The 27,343-nt window shown below is 39.1% G+C and overlaps 1 protein-coding gene across 2 annotated transcripts in view; it reads right to left on the bottom strand.

Moving 5' to 3' along the window:
- The window catches only part of si (sucrase-isomaltase (alpha-glucosidase)), a 120,769-nt gene that overhangs the window by 11,779 nt on the left and 81,647 nt on the right, over positions 1-27,343 (bottom strand). For both annotated transcript variants that reach the window (XM_036584998.1, XM_036584999.1), the window contains 13 exons: positions 26,707-26,819; positions 26,308-26,433; positions 23,934-24,062; positions 21,543-21,659; positions 21,051-21,113; positions 19,961-20,077; positions 19,279-19,369; positions 17,076-17,214; positions 15,388-15,521; positions 12,481-12,515; positions 12,160-12,276; positions 4,014-4,162; positions 724-808 (listed from right to left, as the gene is read on the bottom strand). In XM_036584998.1, coding sequence (XP_036440891.1) covers positions 724-808; positions 4,014-4,162; positions 12,160-12,276; positions 12,481-12,515; positions 15,388-15,521; positions 17,076-17,214; positions 19,279-19,369; positions 19,961-20,077; positions 21,051-21,113; positions 21,543-21,659; positions 23,934-24,062; positions 26,308-26,433; positions 26,707-26,819 — 1,415 coding nt within the window. The remainder of the gene's footprint in view (positions 1-723; positions 809-4,013; positions 4,163-12,159; positions 12,277-12,480; positions 12,516-15,387; positions 15,522-17,075; positions 17,215-19,278; positions 19,370-19,960; positions 20,078-21,050; positions 21,114-21,542; positions 21,660-23,933; positions 24,063-26,307; positions 26,434-26,706; positions 26,820-27,343) is intronic.

Below are 27,343 nucleotides of genomic sequence, written 5' to 3'. Positions count from 1 at the left end.
TGGTTGGCTGTATAATGATTGTACTGTATATAGTTCTGGACATGAGGCTCAGCATTGCTTCAGGAATAGAACTCGTGGTTCAGCTTGGGTTCTGTGAGATTCTTCACTCTTGGTCAGTGAAGATTGGACAAGGGCCTGTGGAGATTATTCCAGTAACTCTGACCTGCCAGGCTTCACCACAACAAAATCACACCCATAAAACACTGAGAATCTCTTTAAGAAACTATCAGATTCCATAATGTGATTATTTTAAACAGCAACTACACACAGTGTCGGCAGAGACAATGCCGCTTAGGACCTCCCGACCATCTCCCACCACCTATACGGCACTGCACCGGTCCTCCATGCTGGACTTTGTGGGTGGTGGGCCCACATGGTCCCTCCACGTTGCCTTTTCAGGCTGAGCCTGACTGGGTTACGTGGGCTGCCCGACCACCAGGCGCTCACCAAGGAACGCTACCCCCAGGTCTGGCTCCAGGGGCAGGTCCCAGTAACTCGAGCAGGATACACAGTCTCTTGTGTTCCCTAGTCATGGATATTCAATCGAGTTCGTCTGGATCTTTGCTGGGTCTTTTTTCCCCTCGAGCCCCTGCCCTCCAAATTGCCTGTACAGAGGCCTAATCTTTGACTATTTTCTGCTGTAAATTTTTGGTGTATTCTTACTTCGAAGTTCTCAACAGAAGAGACTGACGGCAGTAAAGTATGTGCGTTTGTGTGTCTAACCTTCTCCAGTGCTGGAGAGATGAGCAGCGCCGGACCCCAGAGGAACTGTCTGTGAATATCCCACGTCACTTTGTCGTTCACAAACCTACAAAATAAAGCAAAACCCTGAGAAGAGCTGTCAGTCAGGAAAGAAGCAGCCTGCAGCGATATCCGCTCTCCAATCTCAGTACTGTAGACTGAAGGTTGCATGAAGTGGTCTACACAAGAATACAAACTTGAGTGTGCGTGTAAATATGCATGTTCGCTTGACCTTTTTGGCTTCCATTGCTTTAATTAACACAAAAAAGGTGGTTTCATCCATGCTTTTCTGTCTATAACGTGATTTCTCAGTGCTGTTATACTGTTTATTTGATATATAAAGAATGTGATCTAACAAAGCAAAAATTCTGAGTTTTCTTTTCAGATTGTCTCACAAACTAACATTTTTGAGAAAGAAAACACACAAATAGTAACAAGTCATACAGTAGTCACACTTTATCATCATTCTGATTAAATATTCGTCTATAGATTTGATCTATGCTCTGAATGAGCTTGCATGTTTGTAATTGATTACTACTACTATTACTACTATACTACTACTACTACTACTACTACTACTATACTACTACTACTAGTGGTATTACTACTACTACTACTATGTCATTACAACTACTACTACTATTTCTACTACTACTATACTACTACTACTACTACTACTACTACTACTACTACTATACTACTACTACTAGTGGTATTACTACTACTACCACTATATCATTACAACTACTACTACTATTTCTACTACTACTATACTACTACTACTATACTACTACTACTACTATACTACTACTACTATACTACTACTACTACTACTACTACTAGTGGTATTACTACTATTACTACTATATCAATACAACTACTACTACTATTTCTACTACTATACTACTACTATACTACTACTAGTACTAGTGGTATTACTACTACTACTACTACTATATCAATACAACTACTACTACTATTTCTACTACTACTACTACTACTACTACTACTGCTACTATTACTACTACTACTAATAATAATAATAATAATAATAAGAAGAAGAAGAAGAAGAAGAAGAAGAAGAAGAAGGAAAAGAAGAAGGAGACGAAGAAGAAGAAGAAGAAGAAGAAGAAGAAGAAGAAGAAGAAGAAGAAGAAGGAGACGAAGAGGAAGAAGAAGAATATGTACTCTGTAATTGAAGTTTTCTTTTCAGATTGTCTCACAAACTAACATTTTTGAACAAGAACACACATGAATAAGAATGTCATACATCAGTCACACTTCATCATCATTCTGATTAAATATTTGTCTATAGATTTGATCTATGCTCTGAACTCTGCGTGTTTGTTATTGATCACTATTACTATTACTACTACTATTTCTACTACTACTATACTACTACTGCTACAACTACTACTATTACTACTGCTACAACTACTACTATTACTACTGCTACAACTACTATTACTACTTCTAGTATACTACTACTACTACTACTACTATTACTACTACTTCTAATAATAATAATACTAATAATAATAATAATAATAATAATATGTATTCTGTACTTGAAGTTTTAAGGCCATTTTGTTACAGTATCAGTGGACTCAGTGGACTCACGGGTACGGTAATACATCACAGAGTGGTCAGGATGTAAAATTAAATTAGAGACCATCTAGTCTCGCCAGCCAGAGAACAGGAAGGTTACAGTGAGGACGGCCGGAAAGTCAAGAGGAGCGGAATCAATGGAGGCTTCGGGAGCGAGAGCAGGGAAATATGAGGAGCAAAGTCAGATAGAGGTTCACACGCTCGTTCTGCTGATTCATTCAGGCAATATCAGCAAAACAGCCCATTCAGAAGAACCAAGTGATTTTAATTCAGAAAAAGCTCGAATACAAAATAGGCTGAAGGGTAGAAACACTTTCGAAGAGAGAGGACGAGTTGAGATGAGACGCTGTAACACATTCAATCATAAATGACATTTTAGTCTATTGTCATCTGTCCGTCTGTTATTACTTCTGCACGGTTGTGCTGACGTTTTAGTTTTAACACGGTCAGCAGCGGTCAAAAGTTTAGACACACTTACTCACCGAAGGTTTTTCCTTATTTTTAACAATTAGTCTAATTCAGATGAGCTGTGATGGCATCACAGTGAAGATATATTAGAAAACATGGAATGAAACAGTGATGAAAAGTGTTAAAAACTGTGGTAGCACTTTATTTGAAGGCTACTTGCATAAGGACTTCATAACACATAAATAAGTATTTAATTATATACTTTTATGAATAGCTTATGCTATTAATCGCAAGATGACATAGGATGTTTTATGAAGTAAATGTAGTAAGCCTGGAATTTTAAGGTGGTAGACATAAGGGTGATGTACATTTATTCCATCTTAAGAACCTTTGTATATTTTATAAAAATATACAATTGATATAGTGTTTTTATTTAGGCATCTGCATAGCCTTGTATAGGCTCCATCATTCGAGAAAAAGTTATAACAGTGTTATAAATGAAACAAACTGTCCACTTTAGATTAAGGTCCCTTATGTTAGTACAATGTTATTTACTTCCTGAAACATTTTATGTTGTCTTGCGATTAATAGCATAAACTGTTCATAAATACTCAAGTATTGCTTTATAATATGTTATGCAATGCTTGTTCATGTGTTATGAAGTCCTTATGTAGGTAGCCTTCAAACAAAGTGTTATCCAAACTTTTTTTTTTTTTTTAATTTTAGATTCTTTAAAGTATTTGTTAAATATTGGCCTGTATAATGTTTGACCGTAAATACAAAAACACAATACCGCAACAACAATTAACAAATAGTTATAACGACAAACTTATAAATTCAGCTTGGAACGATGACATTTGCAATTTCTCGTGCAGCATCGTGCTGTTTAATTTGATGTTAAGGCTAAAAATCAGATTTTATTGTTACAGTCAGGGCTGTTTTGGGCTTTGTAGGAGGCGCTACTAGTAGAACTGATCTTTAATATTATTTGCATGTGTTATGATATTGCTGAAAAAACCTTGTGAAGACATTTATATTTTGTTTTTCCTGACAGATTCAATTTAGCGCTCCAAGGTTTAGTCGTCTATTTTCTTTGTATATAGTTTATCACTGTTTTATTGTGTTTACTTCATAATTCATTAAGCATTTCTAGTTTAATGAAGCATCGATGCGTCTTCATTCTTGCATACAAAACAATGTGGTAAGATGTTCTGAAAAGTGAAGTGAATGAGTGTAGAGCTGAAATGTTCACTTACTCGTGTAGCAGCGGTCTGACCACAGTGCTTCCCTCAACGTGGGCCTCATACATCAGTGTGTACAGGTAGGGGAGGAGCGTGTACCGGATGTTTAGCACGTCCCGAGACGCCTCAGCAAAAGAAGCATCCCAGGCCACTGGGTCTTGCCTCTGTTATGCATCATAAAGCACAAAAGCTGCAGCTTAGCCACACAGGGTTGAAATAAAGAGGATTACCTGACTTTGTAACAACATAATATTCATTTTTTGGTCATAGACAAAAGTTCAGCATCAGACAGCGATTTTAGTTTTTTTTCCCAGCATCCAGCTGCATTTTTTTATTTCTGGATGAGCAATATTCCCGTTAAAGTAGGACAATTGTCACTTTGCCAAGAACATGCACATTTTTTAAGGCCACACGAGTAAACGCTTTTGGCCAAAGAACAAATGTTCATATTTTCAGCGATCCCAGACTGGACAGCTGTGGCCTTGCGTGTGTTTATGTGTGTGTGAGAGTGTGTGAGTGTGTGTGGGAGAGAGTGAGAGAGACAGAGAGAGAGAGAGAGAGAGAGAGAGAGAGAGAGTATGGCCAGATTAGTAATTGCCTGCCAGACAGTGATGCTGTGCTCATCTGGCCTGTGGTTGGGTTCCTGTGTGTCTACTAGCGTTCACACTGCTTTGTGCTAATGGAGAAGGGTGTTAGCTGATACTGCCTCACTTTAAAGCCCAGGGACGGAGCCGAGGAAAGCCCGATAACGGCTCCGTGAGTAGCACACGCTAACAGGCTAACAGCTGCTAACACCTAAACATATTCCGGATCCTGTCATCACCACACAGAGGAGGGTTTCTTGGGGGGGGGCTAAGGTGTTAGGTAGTACTTCGGAACTAATTCTTAACCACTTTTCACACTTTTTTTCCTTTTCCTTTTCAGCCTCGTGTTCCGGAAATGAATGTAGGAATGTTTTTTTTGGGTTAATGAGGTCTCTAACCTCCCATCTAAACCAAAGTCAGCTGCCAAAACAGTGTTATGTGTATGTAGCCATGTGACTATATGTTAAAAACTGTCTTTGAGAAACAGCAGCAACACATTATCTCTCATTGCGTGCAATAGGGGCCTTTTATTAAGATGCCAAATGAGCTCAAATACTTTGTTGATATAAGAACAGAACAGTTCTTTGGAGCGATGACAGAAGATGACATAGAAGAACCACTTCTGGGTCACCTAGGAACCTTCAAATGAAACTGTTTTTGTAAATGAAGGACCTTATATAAACGTTCTTTAATCTATTGTAATGTCCCAGCCACATGCTAGGCCACCTCCAGCTGCTAGGGGGAGACAAGGCACCAGTACAGGGTAATTAGGGCTGAGCGGTAACAGATCTGAGCACTCAACTAAAGGGGTGATCACATGCTGCTTTCTGCTCATTCTTGAGTTCATGCTGCCACATGCATGCCTCTGACTAAGCCAGTCATTTCAGTATTGGTTCTGCTCTTGAGTTTCGTGTACTGGTTTCTTGAGATATCTTACAGTGTAAGTACAGAAGAAAGAAAATAATAATAATAAAAAAAAGCATTGACCTCCCCCATTTTGTTTATCAACCCTCCCACAAGGGTTTCTACAGCATTGTTGTGGTAGCTTGGCGGTAACTCACTTGCCCCTGCATTGCAAGTTTGAGTCTCGCATGTTGCAACCATGCTGTTCTTTTTTCTGCATTCTCAAGCCTGCACTGGTATCTGGAATCTAAACAAGAGAACCGCCAGTTTGATCCCCACTCTGTCACATTACATCTATAATGTAAAGGTTCTATGAAAACTAAAGTAGTTTCCTACAGACTTTACAGCAAAGCAGGGTTTGGTTTTCCAAGATATGGGCCCTTTAATACTTGTCCAGCCCCACTGTGCACCTGGTACCTGGACACATCATACAGGCTCACCTGAAAAGCAGCCACCTGTAGCTTGAAACCAGCTCCAACTCCTACAAGTACCAAATCACGACTCTCTAACTCAGAACCAACATTCTGCTTTAAAAGTTCACGTTATTTACCTGACTGCATCCTTTCCAGCCTCAACCACTCACGACACAGTCAAAGTTTCCCACACCAGCCTCTGATCGTTCGCCTTGCCAAACACATGGAGCAGCTCAGCGTGCTGAAACTCAACTGAAGCATTTAGCAGCACTTGGACACGGTTCCTGGCAGCTTTTGAAAACCTCCTTTGTTGCACAAGTTATTTATTATGTTCTGGGCGATCCATATCTCCGCCGATCTATTGGCCTCCGCGGCTCGGAGTTTCTCCTCTGCTTCTACCCAGAGAGAACAGATTTTACGGCAACATAATGGGTCTCATATTTCCACATTACGGCGGCTGAATGGAGGAGACCTTCCCCCTGTTGAGGGCTAACCGGTTTTCTCAAACAAAAGGCTGAATTATTCCAAATGTACTGGGTCTCTGACTCCATTAGCGCTGAACTTAATGTGATGGAAGGACACCCACGAGCCTGCAGCAGCCTTTCTGAAGGCGCCTCATTTTCGCCAGCAACAGCAGGAGAAAAACAGGCCTGTCTGAAGCTGCAGCATCTCTCTCCCGGGCACTGTGTATCGATGGGCAAATTTACACCAGCAAATGACTCTGTCAGACATTAGGAGCCAACAGGGTGATCGCTCTCCTCCCCATCTCCGACTTCAAATCTGTCTTTCCCACCCTTTTCTAACTATGCTTTCCCACCATCTTTCCATCCTTCTTGCGTCTTGCTTGTCAGGCTCAGGGCGTGATGCTCGTCGAAAGCGTCTTTGAAACATCCGGATGCAATATAATCATCCACATTCAAAAACAGAGACGCTCATTAAAAAAGCATTCCGTTGTCCATGCTGTAGTCTATTAGGCATAATTTAGTTCATAATTTGAATAGTTTCCTGCAGCGCTCCAAGACTTAATGTTTAAATATAACAAAAAGATTATATTACATTTTTTCAGTGTATAATCATTCCTTTTCAGAAAGAATATCATGACTGCGAGTGTGAATTCCTTTCATCTTAAACTCTTACGTTTGTACCTGGTGCTTTCTATAAACACTCCAATAATGAGAAGGGTCTGACTGCAGAGCCTCAGAGTTACGCCTGCAATTCTACTCCAGTGGTTTCAGGCCAGCATGTGCAGTAGGATGACACGATTGTGCCAAGTAAATAAAGTCCTTATAGGAAAGTTGAGCGTTACAAGCGCCCCATTCGTATTACAACCAGTGGCCAGTCGGTCTGCTCATTTATAACGTCTCTGATGTAAACAGCAACTGTGCACATGTAATGTAAGTGTACACATATAGCCCCCAAATTAAAGGTAAGTTAAATAACCTATATGTCTATATAACCCATTAGTTTACCCACCACATAAGCTGTAGGTTGGGTAATATTTATCCTGTGAATGTCTACATGCGTTCAAACCAAAGTTTGTTTTAAGCTAAAGCCTAAAATATAATATTAGCCCAACGCAGATTCATCACAAATTTATTGAAAACCCACATAAAATGACTGAAATGTTGACTAGCCTAAAACTCACTAAGGGAAACCAAAACAAGTGTCGGCATATGTGCTGAATGACAGTGGCTTGAACCTGCAGGAGTAAAACTGCTGGAGTGAATCTGTGGCACTGCAGACAGATATTATTGCCTATAATGGCTGGTTGAGTCTGTGTGGATGAGCACAATTCGTTAGGTTTTTTTTAGTTTTTTATCACTGTCTCAATATTAAAATAGTATCATTGACATCATGGTGATAATATTGTGCTATATTATGATTATATTGTCCCAGCCTAGCTTACATGCTTAAGTTTTCTCATGCATTTCATGGGGTTTTGTTTTTGTAATCATGCCTAATCACTATTTTACTTTGGAAACTATTGCAAACCTCCATGCCGAATGAAGATCACTGTCCTTCTTTCATAAAATGGTTAAAAACACATTGCAAAAACGTAGTAGCTTGTCATATATATATATATATATATATATATATATATATATATATATATATATATATATATATATACATTTAGCTATTTCTAGACATTTTTACCTGTTTTAAGCAAAATCATCTCACTATACTGGTAGATCATTTAGCTGGTTTCAAGCATGGTTTCTTAAAACAAGCAAAATTATCTGCCAGTATAGTGGGATTAATTTTCTGAATAAGATGACTTAAAACAAGTAAAAACATTTGGAAATCATTTAAATAATCTTAGATTAAGCTTACAACAATCTCACCAGGAGAAATATTAGATATACTAGCAATTTTTTGCAGTGTTGGAATATGAAGTACACAGTGTGGCTCATTGTACGAGAATGACAGATGACTCCCTGGTGCTAACGTGTGTGTTAAGTTTGTTCTGCAATATAAGGATATTCTGAGCTATTACGTTTCCATTTTTCCTATGTTATATCTAAATTTCTGTCCCCGATTTTCCCCTTTTTATGATAAATCCCCCTGTATCTCTCTCTCTCTCTCTCTCTCTCTCTCTCTCTCTCTCCCAGATGCACTCCATCTTGAGCAGCACCCGTGTCTGTCTGAATGACCTTCCATTTTCCTGACTCCTTCTAGTCCACAAATGGCCTCCTAGCGTAGCCACATTAAAGCTAATGATATGTTGGTGAGGTAATTACAGCAGAGAAAGGGTGAGCGGAGATAAACAGGGCGGGAGAGGACGCCGTGTTATTGGGGCTGTCATTGAGAGACAGAGAGAGAGTGAGTGTGTGTTTGAGAGGGGAGGTGGGGTTCAGGCAGGGATGGATAGGACTTGGTGAACGACTCTCTAAAACAAGGGTGCACAAGTACTCCTTGCTTTTCTGACAACACTGACACTATTAGACTATTTTCACAATAATCATTATTCTGTAGTATTCATGTTGTAGTTACTGTTTAATTCACTTTGAATTAAACAGTAACTACTATGAATTATTCAGTAACTGCTAGGAATGATTCAGTATCTACTATTATTAATTCAGTAATGCATTCATTATTCAGTATCTACCATGGCTTTCTTGGTAACTACTATAAATGATTCACTATTCACTATGAATAATTTAGTAATTACACTCTTAAAAGATGGTTCTTCAAGAGTTCTTCCGTAAAGAAAATGGTTCTCTATAGAACCATTAACACTCAAAGAACTGATTAAAGGGTCTTTGCATCATGAGAGGGTTCTTCAGATTGATAGAGAATGTGCTGTAGATGGTTCTATATACCATCTTTTTGAAAAGGGTTCTATATGGCACCAAAAAGGGTTCTTCTGTTGTTACAAGCTTGACATTATAAAAAAGAAGAACATTTTGGTGCCATATAGAACTCTATCTGTAAAGGGTTCTTTTGTGAAGAAAATTGTTCTATATAGAACCATTAACACTCAAAGAACCCTTTGCATGATTAAAGGGTTTCTCAGATTGATGAATGTGCTGTGGTTCTAGTACCTTTTTGAAAAGGGTTCTATAAGGCACAAAAAAGGGTTCTTCTATTGTTACAAGCTTGACATCGTAACCATAGTAGAACCCTTTTGGTGCCATGTAGAACCATCTGCAGCGTATTCTCCATCAATCTGAAGAATCCTTTAATGATGCAAAGTGTTCTTTGAGTGTTAATGGTTCTGTAAAGAACCTTTTCTTTACAAAAGAACCCTTGAAGAACCATCATTTTTAAGAGTGTACATGAAATTATTTGGTCAATATCCTTTACATTATCAATAATATATCTAAAATATGAAATATTCAGATCTGCATTATTTATGTTATTAGTGCATCTCTTTTAAGTGTGTACTATAATTTATTCAGTAACTACTTTGAATAGTTCATTAACGACTATAAATGATTCAGTAACTACTTTGAATAGTTCATTAACGACTATAATTTATTCAGTAACTACTTTGAATAGTTCATTAACGACTATAAATGATTCAGTAACTACTTTGAATAGTTCATTAACGACTATAAATTATTCAGTAACTACTTTGAATAGTTCATTAACGACTATAAATTATTCAGTAACTACTTTGAATAGTTCATTAACGACTATAAATGATTCAGTAACTACTTTGAATAGTTTATTAGCGGCTATAATTTATTCAGTAACTACTTTGAATAGTTTATTAGCGGCTATAATTTATTCAGTAACTACTTTGAATAGTTTATTAACGGCTATAATTTATTCAATAACTACTTTGAATAGTTCAGTAACGGCTATAAATTATTCAGTAACTACTTTGAATAGTTTATTAGCGGCTATAATTTATTCAGTAACTACTTTGAATAGTTTATTAGCGGCTATAATTTATTCAGTAACTACTTTGAATAGTTTATTAACGGCTATAAATTATTCAGTAACTACTTTAAATAGTTCATTAATGACTATAAATTATTTAATGACTATTTTGAATAGTTCATTAATGACTATAAATTATTCATTAGCTACTTTGAAAAGTTTATCTACAACTATAATTTATTCAGTAACTACTTTGAATAGTTTATTAGCGGCTATAATTTATTCAGTAACTACTTTGAATAGTTTATTAGCGGCTATAATTTATTCAGTAACTACTTTGAATAGTTCATTAACGGCTACAAATTATTCAGTAGCTACACTGAAAAGTTCATTAACGACTAAACATTATTTGGTAACTACCATGTAGTTAATGTTTCAGCTCTGTTGTTATGAGCCTGAGGAACTGCAGTGTGTATGAGCTGCGTACCGTTTCTCCTCTGGAGTCGTTGCTCAGCATTTGTAACGTGAGAGGAGCAATGACAGCTTGTTTTGTCGGTGACCTCCGTCCTGTGCTTCGGCCCTCTGTACGTTCGCCGGCTGTTTGTGTTTTAATCTCTCTCTCTTGTTTAAACATCCATTTGCAAGCCATTATTAAATGATTGGAATCGAGGGGGGGTGGACTCGGATCACCTTGAAAATTCAATTATGCCCCCGTCTCCCCGTCAGCGATGAAGTTGCAGTGTCGCCGGATGAGGAAATTCAGCCCTGGCCGCATTGATCCTCACACTCCGGGCTTTATTGGATTTTTGCGACGTGTTCCAGCACTCACAAAGGTCACTTTTTAAACGAATGCCACACTGAATACCTGATAACACGGCAGGCCACTGAGCTCTGACATCACTCACCATCCTGCATGGGGGATCTTTTGATTTGGCATGGCCATACGTGCACACACACCCTTATGTGCATTACCATGCTGGTCATCTGTATGAGTGTAAATGCTGCTGCGCCCCACCTCACCCAACCTTAACCTTAAAGGGGAATTCCATTAATTTTTCAAAATTGCTGCATAATTCAGTGGCTAAGATGTAAGCAGAGTTATTCAGAGTGGTTTGGTGTGAAATGGTTGATTGTAGAGACTCAGATTTCTTTACAGTGGAGGTGATAGGAACCGGGGGTCACTATGCAAAGTCCCCACAACCACTAAATGTTCATGTTCCATCATCCTGGGAGGCATCTTAAGTGTGTTATAACAAGTTAACCAGTGTATAAAATGCTATATCTGTGCTGATTCATAAGGTAAACCTGCTTTATAGCTACAATCACGAGTTATATTCTCAGATGTACTGACCATGTTAGCCAGTGCACCTGAGAAAATAGGCCACACTACCATGTTAGTGCCACTGCTGTGCTGGGAATGGGCCACCACCCAAATAATATCTGGTTAGTGGTGGTCCAGTGGTGGTCCCTTTCCACTGATGAACATCAATCCATGCACTTGTTAGCTCTAGTTTAGCTGGTTAGCTCATCTAGGGCAGCCTCCTGCACTCAACATGAAAACCTACCAGTTTCCCTCAACTATTTTTGAATAATAAAGCATTTTTAAAAAATATATATTCCGTTTTGTGCTGCTAAATCTTTGCGCTATAGATATTCCAGTCATTTTTATGTTATAGTTTTCTTTTCCGCAGTATATCTGCTCACTAATCTTTACAGATATAACAATATTAAAATTAGCCAGAATGCACATCCCTACACACCACCACATCATCTCCACCAGTGGCTTAGATCGAACCCCAGACCTGGTATATCACTTCACATTGTATGCCTTTGTAGGAAGGAGCAAATTGGGGTTAAAATCAGGCTAAACACTGTGCAGTGAAAGCCTGACTATATTGGCACCAGTGTGATGCAGTGTGTGTTTGAGCTCACCTTGTTGCCCTTGCCGTTGTGATTCCTGGAGTATGGGTAGAAAGCTCCCAGCTGCATCCAGCGCAGACACATCTCATATTCTGCCTCATTGAAGAACCCACAAATATCTGCGCCGGTCTGAAACATGGAGACAAGTGCGCTCAATTACCGAGCTCTATTACAACAAGGCTCTGAGTGCCGGTGGCTTAACTTTAACAAATGAAGCAGGGAAGCGTTGTAGTAGCTGCATAACACACTGCCTTCAGCTGAAAACACAGGGTTGATAGGAAATAAACAAAGGCTTAAAAATCAATAACAATATCTGCAGATAGGGGCACTTACATAAGAGATGCCAAACAAACTGAACTCCAACATGCCTGAGAGAGAGAGAGAGAGAGAGAGAGAGAGAGAGAGAGGGAGAGGGAGACAGAGAGAGCATATTCAACAAAGTAGCTTCATCTAACAGAGTGAAAAGTGTGTTTACTGAAACAAAGAAGCACTCAGTTCCTGCACTAATGTACAGAAAACATCATTCATCTTAACACCCACACACAGCAACAGCAACACACACTTACTCACGCACACAACTCTATAATAGACGTGCAGAGTTGGCCCCAGCTGGTGTTGCTGTCTCTGCCAGCGTCCAGCCCATTGCTCTCTAGTAGGTCAAAACATTTCATTTCCGAACATCCATACTGTCTGTAATTCAACGCTCTGTTTTTGATCTATTTTCACTTTTCTATCTCATCTCTCCTTTGGATTTGATTGTGTACTCATGCTGTTCTTCTTAAATTCACTTAATGCAGTGTTTCCCAGCCCTGGCCCTGAAGTTCCCAGCCTAGGCCTGAGCAATGTCTAAAACTAGAAACGTCCATTTCCTGAAGGAAACGCAGAAATGGTTGCACAGCCGTTCCCTTGGTGTATGGGGTGTTTATTCAGTTGTGCGTAGGGAGTTAGCTATGTGTTGTTAAAAATGAATGGCAGTCTATGGGAAGAAGGAGGGATGAAAAAACGACACATAGAGGAGTGCGGGTCGTTATGGCTGTACAGTAGAGTTTGAGGTCTTACCCTTAGTGAGTACATGTAGTTTGGTGGCTGTAGGGCAAAGAAGTGATAGAGTTTGTGTGGTGGCGAAAATGAATGGGAGTCTATGGGAGGAACAAGGGATAGAAAAAAATGACAAACAGATGAGTGCGGGTCAGAACAACATTGAATTCGTGCTCAGGGGGCCTGCTCTGAGATAGTATCAGTAGTACTTTGGTCGGGCAGAAAAACAGTAGATGGTTGTGCAATTTTTCACCCCATTCATTCCTATGGGAAAAATATTCACAATTTAACGAAGATTGTATGAAAACCGTGCATCCAATCAAAAAGCTGTATACAATCCGGAGTTGGAAGGGTGTTGATATCTCGAAAACTGCAGAAACGAGTTACATGACAAAAATCCGGTGGAAAAATAAGAATAAAAGAGAAGAAGAATAATGTAAAACAAAGAACAACATGGTTGCCTTGCAATGCAAAACCATAATAATGAAAACAAATTAAAAAAAGCATCATTGATAATAGTTGCGACTGCAAACACGTGCATTTGTGAACTCCTGCTGGTGTGGGTTCATGACCGTTTCTTTTCTTTAAATTACACAGAAAATACGACGGGTGCTAATCAAGAAATTTCAGACTCTTACACATGCATGAGTAAATGAGCTCCAAAGCAATTTCCATGTGTTTTACATACTAAAAAAAGGTTTTGTTTCCCATCATTATAGTGTAGGTGCTTTAGATTTCAGCCAGAGACGCTTGTGAGAAACCATCAATTATTGTATTTTATGATTGGGGCCCTTAAGCTGAACTGAAAATGCTGAGAATTCTCCTCAGACAGGGTGCACTCTGGCAAACCTGAGGATCATATGAATATTATAGAGCATTATAGAGCTGTTTTAAATAAAGTAATACAAGTCATATAGTCACATAGTGTATTGCAGTCTTTCGGAATGTGTAGATTGTATGAACATTACAGCGCATTATAGCGCTTTCTGAATTAACACCTGAATAAACATATCACCACCTACTCTTCCTGTAGTGTATGGGGATCTGAACTGGATTTAGTGTGGTATGTGAAATTTTGAATAAAAATCATTTGTATTTTTAAATGTGGCATCTTTTTGTCTATTAGATATCAGGGAAATACATATTGTGACTGTGCACCACTCTTCCTGTAGTAAACTACAGTCTGTCTGAATGACTGCGTGTTTCATATAAATATTGCAGAGCACTAAACAGAGCATTTTTAATTTAGGTAAACAATGCTGGAACTTTTTTCCACAATCAGTCTTGTTGATGACGAATCACTGATTCAAAACATGCAGCGCAGGGCTGCTCCAGAATCAGGACTGGGAAACTGATTTAATCAGTCTTTGGTTTTTTTGTTTTTTTTGGGTCATTATGGAAATTAGCCCTCATATGAAAACACATGACCAGGGGTCGGCAACATGCGGCTTTGGCTCTTTTGCTGCCCTGTTGTGGCTCCACAGCAGAATTAGATTCTGTAGGTAAAAATAAAATGATCCTCCTTTGCAGTAAAATAAAGCTCTGCTGATCGTTCAACACAGTTTAACAATAAATGGTCTTAAACTCTGGAGTTAATGTAGAACTGCTAATTCACCCTTTAACCCTGAAGGTTGGTGCACAGACAGTCACCATAGCAACACAGATAACAGTCTTACCTAGTCAGTAGCTAACAAAATGGCAAAGAAAAGAAAGATTTAAGACGAACATCGATAACTTAGAGATAAATAGACAGACTTATTTGCATTTATAATCATAGAGTGGAACAGGGAAATTCGAACAAGAAGCTGGCGAATGAGAAGCGACTTCAGTCTCGTAAAAATCGAACGTTGAGAGACATTTTACAAGAAACTATTTCACTTTTGTGGAAAAGTTTCCTGCCAGAGATGTGAGAAAAGCAGCTATAGCTAATCTAAAGCTTAAAGCAGAGCAAAGTGAGTCTGCGTTTTTCACTTGTATTATATTTTTTAGCTCATACTAGGACATTAACACACACTGAGACATATTTAGAGCCAAGATGGTAAAACTGGTAAAAGTTTCTTCAATAAAATAAACATAAAATGTTGTGGCACTAAAGATAGTTTGGATAGTTTGATTTTTGTCGTGACAAAATGGCTGTTTTTAACACTAATACACACACACACACACACACACACACACACACACACACACACACACACATACCTATGATAGACTTGTAGAGTTGGTCCCAGCTGGCATTGTTGTCTCCCAGCCAGTGTCCAGCCCATTGCCCACTAGTGGGGTAGGTGGAGCGAGTCACAATGATTCCTCTCGCTCCAGTCACGTTCAGCAAGGCACTGTCATGAACACATACACGTACACAGGGAAGCAGTGTGTGGTGAGCTCACAATCATTTTACTTCACTTTTCAGGTATTTTATCAAGATATCAACAAAAGCAAAATGACACTATTTTCCAAATATGTTTTCTGTAGTTCGCTAGTTTAGTTTTGCAGTGGAGCTATGAAGCTTGTGTAGCTAACAAGCAACTGATTAAAATACTATAATGCTGTTTTGTGTGTGTGTTCCAGTGTAACTATGCTGGTGCAATGAGGCTGGTTCAGTTGTCTTGTTTGCACCGTTTGTGTGCATGTGTTGATGTTTCCATGTTGGCCAGTGACTTTATCGGACGAGATAGCAGCGGAGAGTGACTTCCCCCGTGGCTCAGAGGCTTCTCTGGTCGCCCGAGTGATGCTACCATCATAGCTACAAGGCTTCCCAGGCTGATCAGGATCTTCTCCCAAGGCTAAGGGCTCTTTCTTAGTTACAAGGTCTCCTGGAACAGCTGCTGGAGTTGTGCTACAACATAGCAATGAAGATGCCTAGGCTGTCCACTAGAAACACACTCCAGCATAGCTACAAAGCCTCTCAGGCTGAGAGGGGCCTCTCTCTAAGGATAACGACTCTTACAAGGATTCCCAGGATGCTTGAGCTATGCTACACTGCTACTATGAAGTTGCCTGTGCTGGACACCTGCGTGAGGCTACACCACTGCTTTGAGGCCTCCTGGCCTGAGAGGGGGCTCCCTCCAAGGACTCTTTCCTGGTCAGATAATTGGCTGTATACTGTGGTCTGGGGAGTTTTCCTCCTGCCAGCTGGTGTGTGTGTGTGTGTGTGTATGTGTGTTTGTTTTGGGTTGTTTTGTTTTTCATTTATTGTTAATTGTGGATTTATTGTGGATTTATTGTGCTATTGTAAAGCGCCCTTGGGTTTGAGAAAGGCGCTATGTTTTAAACATTCTTAAATTCCATCATTAGCACACTTGATAAAATTTAATAAAGGACTAATTACTCAAACTAGACTGACACTCATAAAAGCACTAGTTATTGTATTAATGATGAATGCATGTATTCTATTATTAGTGATTTTCTAATTAATTAATTTTCTATTATAACTTCAGTAAATGGGAAATTCTGAAAATGTGGTAGTGTCAACCAAAAAAATGTCCATTAGCTAATCTGGTTGAACAGAAATGGGAATCAGTTGTTAAGTGATCTCTAGTAGACTTTATCATGTGGTTTGTGATGCTGTATGACTCACTCTTAACTATATGAAATGAACTAAATAGATAGATGGCACAGATCTGTCCATGTTCATAGATAACAGTGAGTCACACAGTGTCAGAAACCACTTAGTCATGTCTATTAGACCAACTTCACATGGTTTGAGGTGAGTGTGTGATGATTTAGGCATGAAGTTAGCACTACCTATTAGCTACATTCGCCTTGTAGCTCCAGTATAAAACCAAACGCAATGTATACCACAAACACTATGATGACTCATCGACTATACAGCTACTGATTTAACCTGCAAACAAGTCCACATAAATGTTCAAATAAGCTCGTTCACTCACTCGTAGGTCGGTTTGGTGTGTGACCAGCCATACAGGTTGTGTACATCGTAGTGTTTGACTGGAGTGCCGTCAGTAAGAATCTGTTCACTGTTCATGCAGAGGGTCTTGTGGTTCAGACCCTGTTCTTTAGACTCCAGCGCTGCGAGTTAATGGTACACAAACACACACATTAAGCTCATGACAGGATCAGAATAATTCAGTCAATTGTATTTATTAATATTTAATAAACTTATGTACACTATCATTTAAAAGTCTGAATATAAAACCAATTTGATTCTAGATACTTGTACAATTAATGTGTTAGTGCTTTGCACCGTCACAAGTTTCAAATAACCACCTATACTTATTTCAAATAGTATAAACAGACAAATGATTGCAACATTTTGAATGGTAAACTGGCTAGTTAGTATCCCTTCACATGAGCTTTTGCATTTCCCTGCTGGGTTTAGTATCTGCAGATGTGGTAGCTGTGAAGTCTGATGCAACTGCTATGTAATTTCTATAGAAACCAAAGCCATATCAAAATTACGCAGAAGGCTATTTTGCATGTGGCCATTGGAATAGCAGCAAACCTCCCTTGTAGCTCCACCTTGAGTTACTCCAGCCCATCTGTTTGTGCATACTTTGTTAGCCATCCCCTAGTCCAGTGGCAGGGGTGGACAAAGTACAAGACTTCTGTACTGTACTGCACAGTACAAATCCTCTCAGTGAAACAGTACTTGAGTAAAAGTATAAGTATTCTATCTATAGCTCTTACAATTACAAAACTACCTGTTTGTGAATCTACTTAAGTATCAAAAGTAAACTAAGTTGACTTGTCACATGTCTGTGTCTGCAGTCACACAGGACTCCTTAACGAACCTCATCAAAATAACAGAACACAATATTTAAAATACCTCAAAGTACTTTTACTCGGTACTTAAGTACACTCACAAGCGTTAACTTTTGTATGTGTGCTTAAGAGGAAATACATTTTTAAACGTAAAGGTGCCAAAATGTGATTCTTTATGCAAAGCCATAGAAGAATTCACCCTTTAACCCTGAAGAATGGCGCGCAGACTGCTGGTCACCATAGCAACACAGACAACAATCTCGTCTAGCTAGTAGCTAACAAAAAGGCAAAGAGAAAGATTTAAGACAAATGCTGATCATTTAGAGACAACTTGACAGACTTTTATTTGCATTTGTAATCACTCCAGCTTTTTTCCTGACATGTAAAATCTGCGATGAGAAACTGTCAAACACTGAAAAGTCACGAGGCTGAAGTCAGTTTCTCGTTCGCCAGATTCTTCTTCGAATTTTCCTGTTCCACCTTAAATGGTGCAGTAATTACATTCTGGGGCCTCAGGCACCATTTAAGGTGGAACAGAAAGTCGAACCTTTTTACGAGAAACTGTTCTATTTTTGAGGAAAAGTTTCCTGCTGGAGATGCGAGAAAAGCAGCTATAGCTGAGCTAAAGCTTAAAGCAGAGCAAAGTAAGTCTTTTTTGTTCATATTATATTTTTAGTCTGTACTACTACATCAGCACATACTGAGACACATTTACAGCCAAGATAGTAAAATGGACATGAAGTGTTTTGGCTTCCAAAGATAGTTTGATTTTTGTTGAAAGGACAAAATGGCTCTTCTTCACATTTGTGTTACTGACCGCTGCTCTATGGCATTGCTCAACGAACTCTTTGTGGCACTTTTTACTATAGATAGAAAACTAGTACTCTCACTTTTTACTCATTTTACCAAGAGTATTTCTACTCGTACTCACTCCAGAGTATTGCATTTTGTCCACCCTTGCCCAGCGGTCACCAACTCTAGTCCTGGAGACCTTCCTGCGAAGTCTAGTTCCAACCATAATCTGCCAAAACTGCTTCAGTTAAGTTCTTCTTGATTGGCTGATGGTAAACATACCAAACTCACCACTATGTCTGATACACTTGTACCAGCACCACACACACTACCATATCAGTGTCACTGCTGTGCTGAGAATGGACCACCACCCAAATAATACCTGGACAACTTCAGCCCTGTAGTAGAAAGGGTTTGAAGGGGGCTGATAAACTGTGCAGCATCAGATGGACTACAGTCTGTAACTGTAAACCGACCCAGTGGCCCTACAGGGTAGGTGTTTCTAATAAAGTGGACAGTGAGTGTACTCTTACAGAGAGACAGATAATTTGAGAGAAAGTGAGAAAGATGATGGCTTACGTGGCATGTAAGGCGGGTTTTCGTAGATATCGTCCCCTAGGCACTTCCCTCCAACCGTGCCGTGCACAAAACTGGCCGGTTCATTCATGTCCTTCACACATAATGACAGCAAATCACAGTGACAAGGTTAATAGACGTCATAGTGACGGATGACAAGGAGCAGACAGTGGCATTTTACATGTGTGTGCAGCTGACATCGCATGAGTCGACACGTGCCTCTACAGCACAGTGCGTTCAGTGGCAGATCTGAGCCTTCAAATGACCATCTAATCATTAGGCCTAAAATCATTAGGCTGTTTGACCTTTAGACGTCAGAAATCTCTGCTGACAACAAAAGCATGTAGAAATTTTACATTAATTATTTCTCGCGTTGTGACCTGATGAGAATGTTATGTGTGCAGTCTTGTTTTATGGCGTGACCTTGTACATACTGGATGTAAATGTAGCGTAACTAGGCCTAGCTTATACAGTTAAGTAATTACATTTAAATAACTATGTCATTTAGATGGCATATATAGCAAGATGACCATAATACCAATAAAAATAATACCAAAAAAAGTGGGTTAAATGCAAATATCAACTGGATCATTACTCAATATCACTACACTACTTCTTAGAGGTCATTTATTCTTTCTTATTTGTCTAACAGAGCCCAGCATTTTAGCAAAATATCAGAACTCACGATCCAGATGCCGTCAAACTTCATAGTGTTTGTGTAGAATTCCGAGATTTCTCTGTGCCACCAGACTGCCGTACTGTTCCGGAAGAAATCAGGGAATGCAGCATATGATCTGTAAATCTAATAACAAACACACATATTTGTTTTTATACAGTATCAGTACATGGTGTCATACATACATACCATAAGTATTGCCTATATGTAAGTACCTATATATAATAACAATATATTACTGTTGTTGGAACAAAACCTCCAATCTCCATTTTTGCCATTTTTCAGTTTTTTTTTTACATATTTTAAAAATATCTGTTGCCGTTTACACTGTATGTAAATTTCACGATGAATGGACCAATAGAAACGGTCCAAAGTTACTTTGAAAGAAGTCTGGTTCCATTGACTTACACTAAAAGCAAAGTATGTTTTTTTCTTTTTCCTGTAAAGTTGTGATTTTGGAGATACAAGGCATCGTTCCGACAACAGTGATAGAAAAGAAAATAGAAAAAAAAAGATTTTTATTTTTCTACATAATTTAAACACCAGCTGTTCTTTACATTGTGTAAAAAATGTATTAATGGATTAATGGGCCAATAGAAATGCTCCAAAATCACATGGAATTATTTTTTTTTACTTTGAAGAGAGTCTTTATGGCTTTTCCTGTAAAGTTACTATTTTCGAGATACTTGTTTTTCTTTGGACATATATATATAACCTCAGGAAACCAAAAAGGTTTTGCTCTCTAAAAAATAAAACCTGAATCTTTTGTAAGTAGAACTTTACAAAGTCAGGGGCATTTTTGTCCTGAAGATGTACAAAAACAAGTACACACACACTGAACTGATTATCGCTGCAGTAGGTCGGCCATGATGAGCTAGCTTCACGCTATTGTGTTCTGATTGGATATATGACTGTGTCATGTCTCCATCATCTGCACTGACTCGATCGACTGTGCAATTACAGCACATTGTATCAATGATTCTTACATGAAGAGGCTTTATGAGCAACTCATATCAGGAGACAGTCGGTGTGCTATTCTCTGATTACAGAGAGCAAGGAGACCAGGGCGGAGTCAGACGGCCAGACAGTATAGATTTACCTCAACTTGAGTGTCCCAATCCAGAGATTCATCCACGTCAACATTAGGGTAGTCAGGCCACACCTGGAGAAAGTTGCGGAGAGAAAAATTTAACCAAACTTTGATGTTGCAGTGTCTGTGTCAGGTGACCATGGGGGGTGTAAAATGCACCAATGTATGCAATGTAGGCTAAATATTAATCTTAATATTGGAATGAAAAAAATAATTAAAAATGTGTTTGTAAAATTATTCCATTTAAGTAAGACCTCATTTTTGTATGTTACGTTTTGGGACTATTTTGAAATGTTATTAAAAGGCTTGGTGGTTGTTGTCTATTTTCCACTCTATAAACATTTCTGGAGTCATTTGTTTATTCAGGGTATTTTGTGCAATAATTCTGAATCATACCAAAATATTCTAATTTCTAACTGAAATTTGAGACTTCAGGATGTGCTGGACTGAGCAACGTCAATCAAACAATGTTTGGCACAGAAATTGAACTGGATGCTGTACCTTTCCCCAGACGATGCCGTCGCCGAGATGAGCAGGCCACTTGATGAAGACGTCATCTTCGACACCACGTTGAAAAGCAGGATATGGTTCCGTCTCGTTGCCCGAGATTGCTGGGTCCTGACATTAAACAACAGGAGTTTAAGAACAGCAGACACACATAAACACAAGGTAAACTACCTTCAACAGTTTGAGGTGTTTTATTAAAGAAAAATAAGGGACCTATTTAGGAAAGAAATTATTAATGTTCGATTTTCACAGTTTTTTCTATCAAAGTTAAATTAATGTCAATGTTTTCTTTTGAAATAAGTAAGAAAAATCATTTCAGCTGCAGGTCCACTGGAACCACAGCGGCAGGCGAGAATTTGACCCACCACTTTTTTAAATTACTGGGGCGACGCCTCACCACTTTTTGAGTTCGGGACCTGCACACTTCCGTTTTCTCTACACTGCATGAAGCGCTGAGCAGCATGAACAGACAGAGTAAAACTGAGCAGCAGAGCCAATCATAACGTCCATTTCAGCTGGGAGGCGCTTTCAGTCCTGCTTTGGTTGGTGCGGACTGTTTAGTTTGGTTTTGACACGCAACTCCACCCAAATTCAGGCAGCACCAAACAGTTATACCGCGCTAATTCACAAGGCAAATCAACACGTTTTCTGTCAGCGCACACTTTCTCAACCTGCTGCTTTAACATTTCACTCTTTACAATCTGCTGTAAATAATGAGAGACAAGAAATAATAGAATGATATGCGTTTGATTTGGCACAGGGACCATGGAGCAAATTTTTGGCCAGGCATCAGCGACCTGATCAGTTAAATTTAAACTGGTATACACACAGATGATAAGCGTCTCCATTTTCTGTTTCTTTGTTTTCATGGTGGTGAACGTGAGAGTAACAGAGCGCTTACAAAATGTCTAAACAATAAAAAACCACCCACATGTCTAATTTAATCCACTTTAGCCCATGCAGTCTCCGTCTGAATCAAAATAAAATATCACAAAAAACAAACTGTGGTGGGTCTTTAGAAAATGAACTGGGTACAAAAACAGCCTCATGTTCTTCAGAGATGTTTGCTAACAAATACTGCTATCTGAGGCTGCAGCTACTGAAGCAGCATCAAAACTAACACTGACACTTTTCACGATCAGGTCAGAGGTGGGGAGAGGAGCCTAAATCAGTACTTAACTAAAAGTATTGATACTTGCATAAAATAATTAGTAAAACTTCCTTCCCTAAAACAACTTGGGTAGAAATCACAAAGTAGCAGGTTGATAATCTACTAAAGCACTCAGTACTGCAGTTTTTTATCAGCATAGCAATTGAAGATTGCGCAGCTCTGTTGTTTCTCTTTTTGGGACTCTTTTGGTCTAAAATACTCAGCTACAAAGTCAGAGATGTAATCAATCACAAAGCAGTACGAATATTGCCACCATGAAAACAAACTGAAATTAATTAATTAAAAAAAAAAATGGAATTAGTATCTGAATGTGAATGGCTAAAATATAATGGAGTAAAAAGATTCCTTTAATCACTTTAGCAGATGTAAAATTAATATGATTTGAAAATACTCAGGAGAGTAAAAATCAATCAGTATTTTATTTTAGTACATCTACTTCAGTAAATGTAACTTAGTTACTACCCACCTCTGGATAGGTTTATTAAGACAGGTCATGACATGAAAGGCAGTTTTAGTCAGCGGCCTAATTGCATTTGGTCACTTAGCCAGCCACTTATTTTTTATTTTTATTTTTTTAACAATGTCTTGCCCCACCATTTTTGGAGCTGTGGCGCCACCCCTGTTCAGTGGTTTAGTTCATCACAAAAAAGTAGCTCTATGCTAACATCTCGGGTATATTTAATGTCATCACTCAGCTTTTTTTTTCTATCAAAGTGTCTTCCTTGGTATGAAGAGCAAGTTTTGACAGTTTTCTTTCACAAACTGTTGGTAAAAGCTCAGACTGACTTACAACAAGGGGATAAAATGTGTGGCTTTATCCCCAAACCATCACTGTCACTAATATTGGCCCAAATATTTACATGTGAACGCAAACTAATGAAGAAAACATGTTCATTCGGATTAAAAACAGTGAGGTCAGGTGTCCACAAACTTTTGATGGGCAGTGAACTTCTAATTCTGCATTTCACTGATATGATGCTGTTTCGAATGTGGCTATCTATTTATATCACACAACAGCCATCTCAATGAAACTTTTTTAAATGCCAGGCTCGCTAAAGCGCACTCCTCTAACCTCTCTGTCTCTGAGATGTGCACGCTCTCATTAAAAGCAAATTAAAAAGCAATCTCCTCTCCAGCTCTCAGCCAGGAGGACAGGAGCCATGGCCTCGTTTTCTAACAGAAAGCGGGATCGAAAAAGGGGGAAGAAAGTGTACCAGGATGAAGATGAAGCGCATTCCCTCTTTCCTCATGCGGTCCACCAAATCAGGCAGGCCCTGGAAGTCCTTGTCCAGTTTAAAGTCCAGTTGACGCTCCATGTAGTCAATATCTGCGTACTGCACATCCTGAGAGGGGTCAAAAAAACACAAAAGACTCAATTACCTGACAGCAGAGCAAATGAGACTTGTTCACAATCGCTGGCCGGTTAATTACTGCCATCCTGGGCCTGCTGGTTTGCACAAGAGTGACTCATAAAAGTGCATGGAGCAGGTCTGCACTGATTAGTTTACCTTTTTCTAAGCTTTTTTTCTCATATTGATTATGTTCAGTACTGAATGAAGCCTTGTGTCAGCTTTTTACAGCCTGTCGACACTTTTATGGGCAGGTGGGTCACTGCTATCAGCTACAGTAATGCCACAGATTTGAGCACCGGGCCAAAGCCAAATGGCCATAAACCCTCCTATCTGTCTCTACTTACTGTTAGCTGCTGAGCTGATTAGTTTACATATTAACATTTACTACAGGTGCACTAATGACACAGGGCTCTTTATGACGGCTTGGTGACTTTGGAAGTTCTGGAAAATGAGCAACAGTAATCAAGGAGATTTGACCACAGCATGGAAAACTGGCACTATCTTGACTTGAGGTAGAGAAAAGATAGAGGAGTGTTCCACAGTATTTTACAATGGGCAAAGTGCTGATGGGCGAACAGCTTTATATCATTAATCAATGCTGTCTTTAATAGCCTATCATTATTAGCTGTCTCTAAAATCGCACTTTAAATGTTTGGTGTGCTCTGCCACAATTTTTTGCCAGGTATTTTCCAAAAGTCATTGAAGAAAGTTTTTTATAAGCCTATTTGGAGATGTTTTTATTATTCGGTCCAGAGAAAATACAAATTTGTGGCTGGACTAATGGCACGTTAGTTTTATTTAGCACTACCAACTATTGCGTAAGGCTACTTTATAAAACAGATAGTGCCTGTCCTAAAATCTGACTGGCCGACTGTATATTGCTATTCCATGGCACCTTTGTGCTGTTAGTGGAATAATCTTTGACTCTCATGCTGCTCGCATGGACCACCGAGTGTACTGATGAAGTAAAACCCATTTTTGTTTAAACTGAGGGGCTGGCGACTTATGTTCTTAACTAGAACTAGGCTGGTCAGCTGGCTAACAGGCTAAAAAGATGAACACAGGCTTGAATTAAAGCACTTACAGTATGATTAACTGTAAAACGGCAGTATAAAAGTCAAAAAATGTCACTTGAATGTCTTACAAGCTTTGCTCTCTTGGGCTGCAGGATCCAGTATTTAAACTCCTATGTGGTGCACTATGTAGGGAGCAGGGAGCTGTTTGAGATTTAGCCCAGGCACTAGAAGCAGGGCACTGCTGGATTGGTGCTAAATAAGACTCGGTGGTAATTTGGTGACCGAAAGGCACTTATAAGGCAAAAGTTTTAGCATGTGATGGGCAGTCGAATATTCTCCTCATTCAACGGTCCATGGCTGCTTGGCAACAATACCATAGTCTAAAGGAACTACATTTCTTGGCAGAATACTTGTTTAATTATATTGATAATTCTTAATAGTAACTTAAATTATTTTCTGAAAAATTGTATATTTTATCATATTTTATGTTGGCTGGCATTTTATAAAAGCAATAAGCCACTTCAGGCTGTGCATTACTGCAAGTTTATCCTGCCTAAGAACACCCTTCCCATGATAAAATCGCAGAAACGCACAGCCTCTCATGGCTTATTGCTTTAATAACTAACTAGGCTAACTTAGTGCCTATTTTCTAGCTCATCCTAAAGCTTCAGGCTGAAGGGTATCAGGGAAACTGTACATAAAGGGGGAAGGTTAGCTTGTCATGGCAAAGCTTTGTGTGATATAATGTGCATCTAATTTGTACATATTGTATTTGTACTTGTATACATGCTCTATAATATGTTGTGTTTAAAATAGTCCCTAAATACTGTTCTTTGCATTGGATCTCTATATGGATCTCTATATGGAACACGGATTTCTATATGGATCTCTATATGGAACACTATTATGGGGAAAGTATATTGGCCCTAATCACTATACCCTACACTGGAGCACTACACAGAACAAATACCAGGAACAGGCATTATCACTATTCCCTAAATCAGAGCACTATATAGAACACAACAATAAGGAACAGGCGTGGTTGGCGGTCACTATAGTCACTCTTTGCTCAACGCTCTGCGACACAGTAACATTATGGCGCATACAACACAATGCCTTAGGGTCATCATGTGAATACTAGGGCATATCATTCTGGCAGACGTCATAAAACAGTCCACTATATAGTGAATAAAGCTCTGTTTCTGACATAGAGCCCTTACGTAAGGGATGCCGGCGCTTTTCATGTCCCCGTACAGCTCCTCAATCTCCGTGTCATTGGCATAGCCATAGCGACAGAGTTGGAAACCCAGTGACCAATAGGCTGGGAGTACTGGTCGGCCAATCATCTGTCAGAGCAAAACACACAAGAACAGCAAAAAAGTAAGTAAAAAAACAACAAAAACAAAAAACAAACAAAAAAAACAACAAATCTTATGCAGCTGCCCCCTCTGCTTGCCACTGCCTCGTCATTATGTGGCTTGCTTTAAATAAATATTTATGTGTATGGGTTTGTGTGTGTGTGTTGACTGAGTACACTGTAGGCAATGAGGCGGAGAGGTCCCAGCTGCTGAAGCTCATCAAGCCGGGGACATCGCACACACGCCACACACACAGCTCACCTCAGTGTACTCTTGCACCACCAGTTCTGGAGTGGGTCCCATCACCATGTAGAAGTCCAGGATGCCTCCGATGGTGCGGTAGGTAAGGGCTGGAGTCGGCTGTAGAGTCACATCTAAAACGTATACATATTTTACACTGAATTATTAAAGTGTGTTGCCAGTACACAATATATAGTTCTGTGCAAACGTCAGAGACTTTTTATTTAAGTTCCAGTCAAAAAGTTATTCATTTGTCAGGAGATGTTTCTGAAAAGATCAGATATAAAATAATCCACCCACATAGGAAGTGGACAATTTAAAGTAAAAATTGCGAAATAAACAAAGGGACTTTCCAAAACTGGTGACAAACTGAAGACATGGAGAAAATGGGACACTTAACAACCATGCAAGACTGTCATCATCAGATACACAGCACTCAAAGCTTTCTTTGAGATGCATCAGATCTGATAAAATCACAGGTGTTTCTGTCCATCCTTCCACTGTGAGAAGACAGCTCAGCGCTATGGGTCTGAAAGGATGTGTAGCTGTCAAGAAGCTGTTACTAGATCTAGACTAGAGTCCAGATCGCAAATGATCAACCATCTTCTACACTGTAAGAAAATAGTATCATGTCAAGTGAAATGATCTTAAATCTAAT

This window comes from Colossoma macropomum, unplaced genomic scaffold, assembly GCF_904425465.1.
Source record: "Colossoma macropomum unplaced genomic scaffold, Colossoma_macropomum, whole genome shotgun sequence".
In the NCBI taxonomy this organism is placed as follows: Eukaryota; Metazoa; Chordata; class Actinopteri; order Characiformes; family Serrasalmidae; genus Colossoma; species Colossoma macropomum.
The sequence above is the reverse complement of the archived record's forward strand: the minus strand, read 5'-3'. Positions and strand labels throughout refer to the sequence as shown.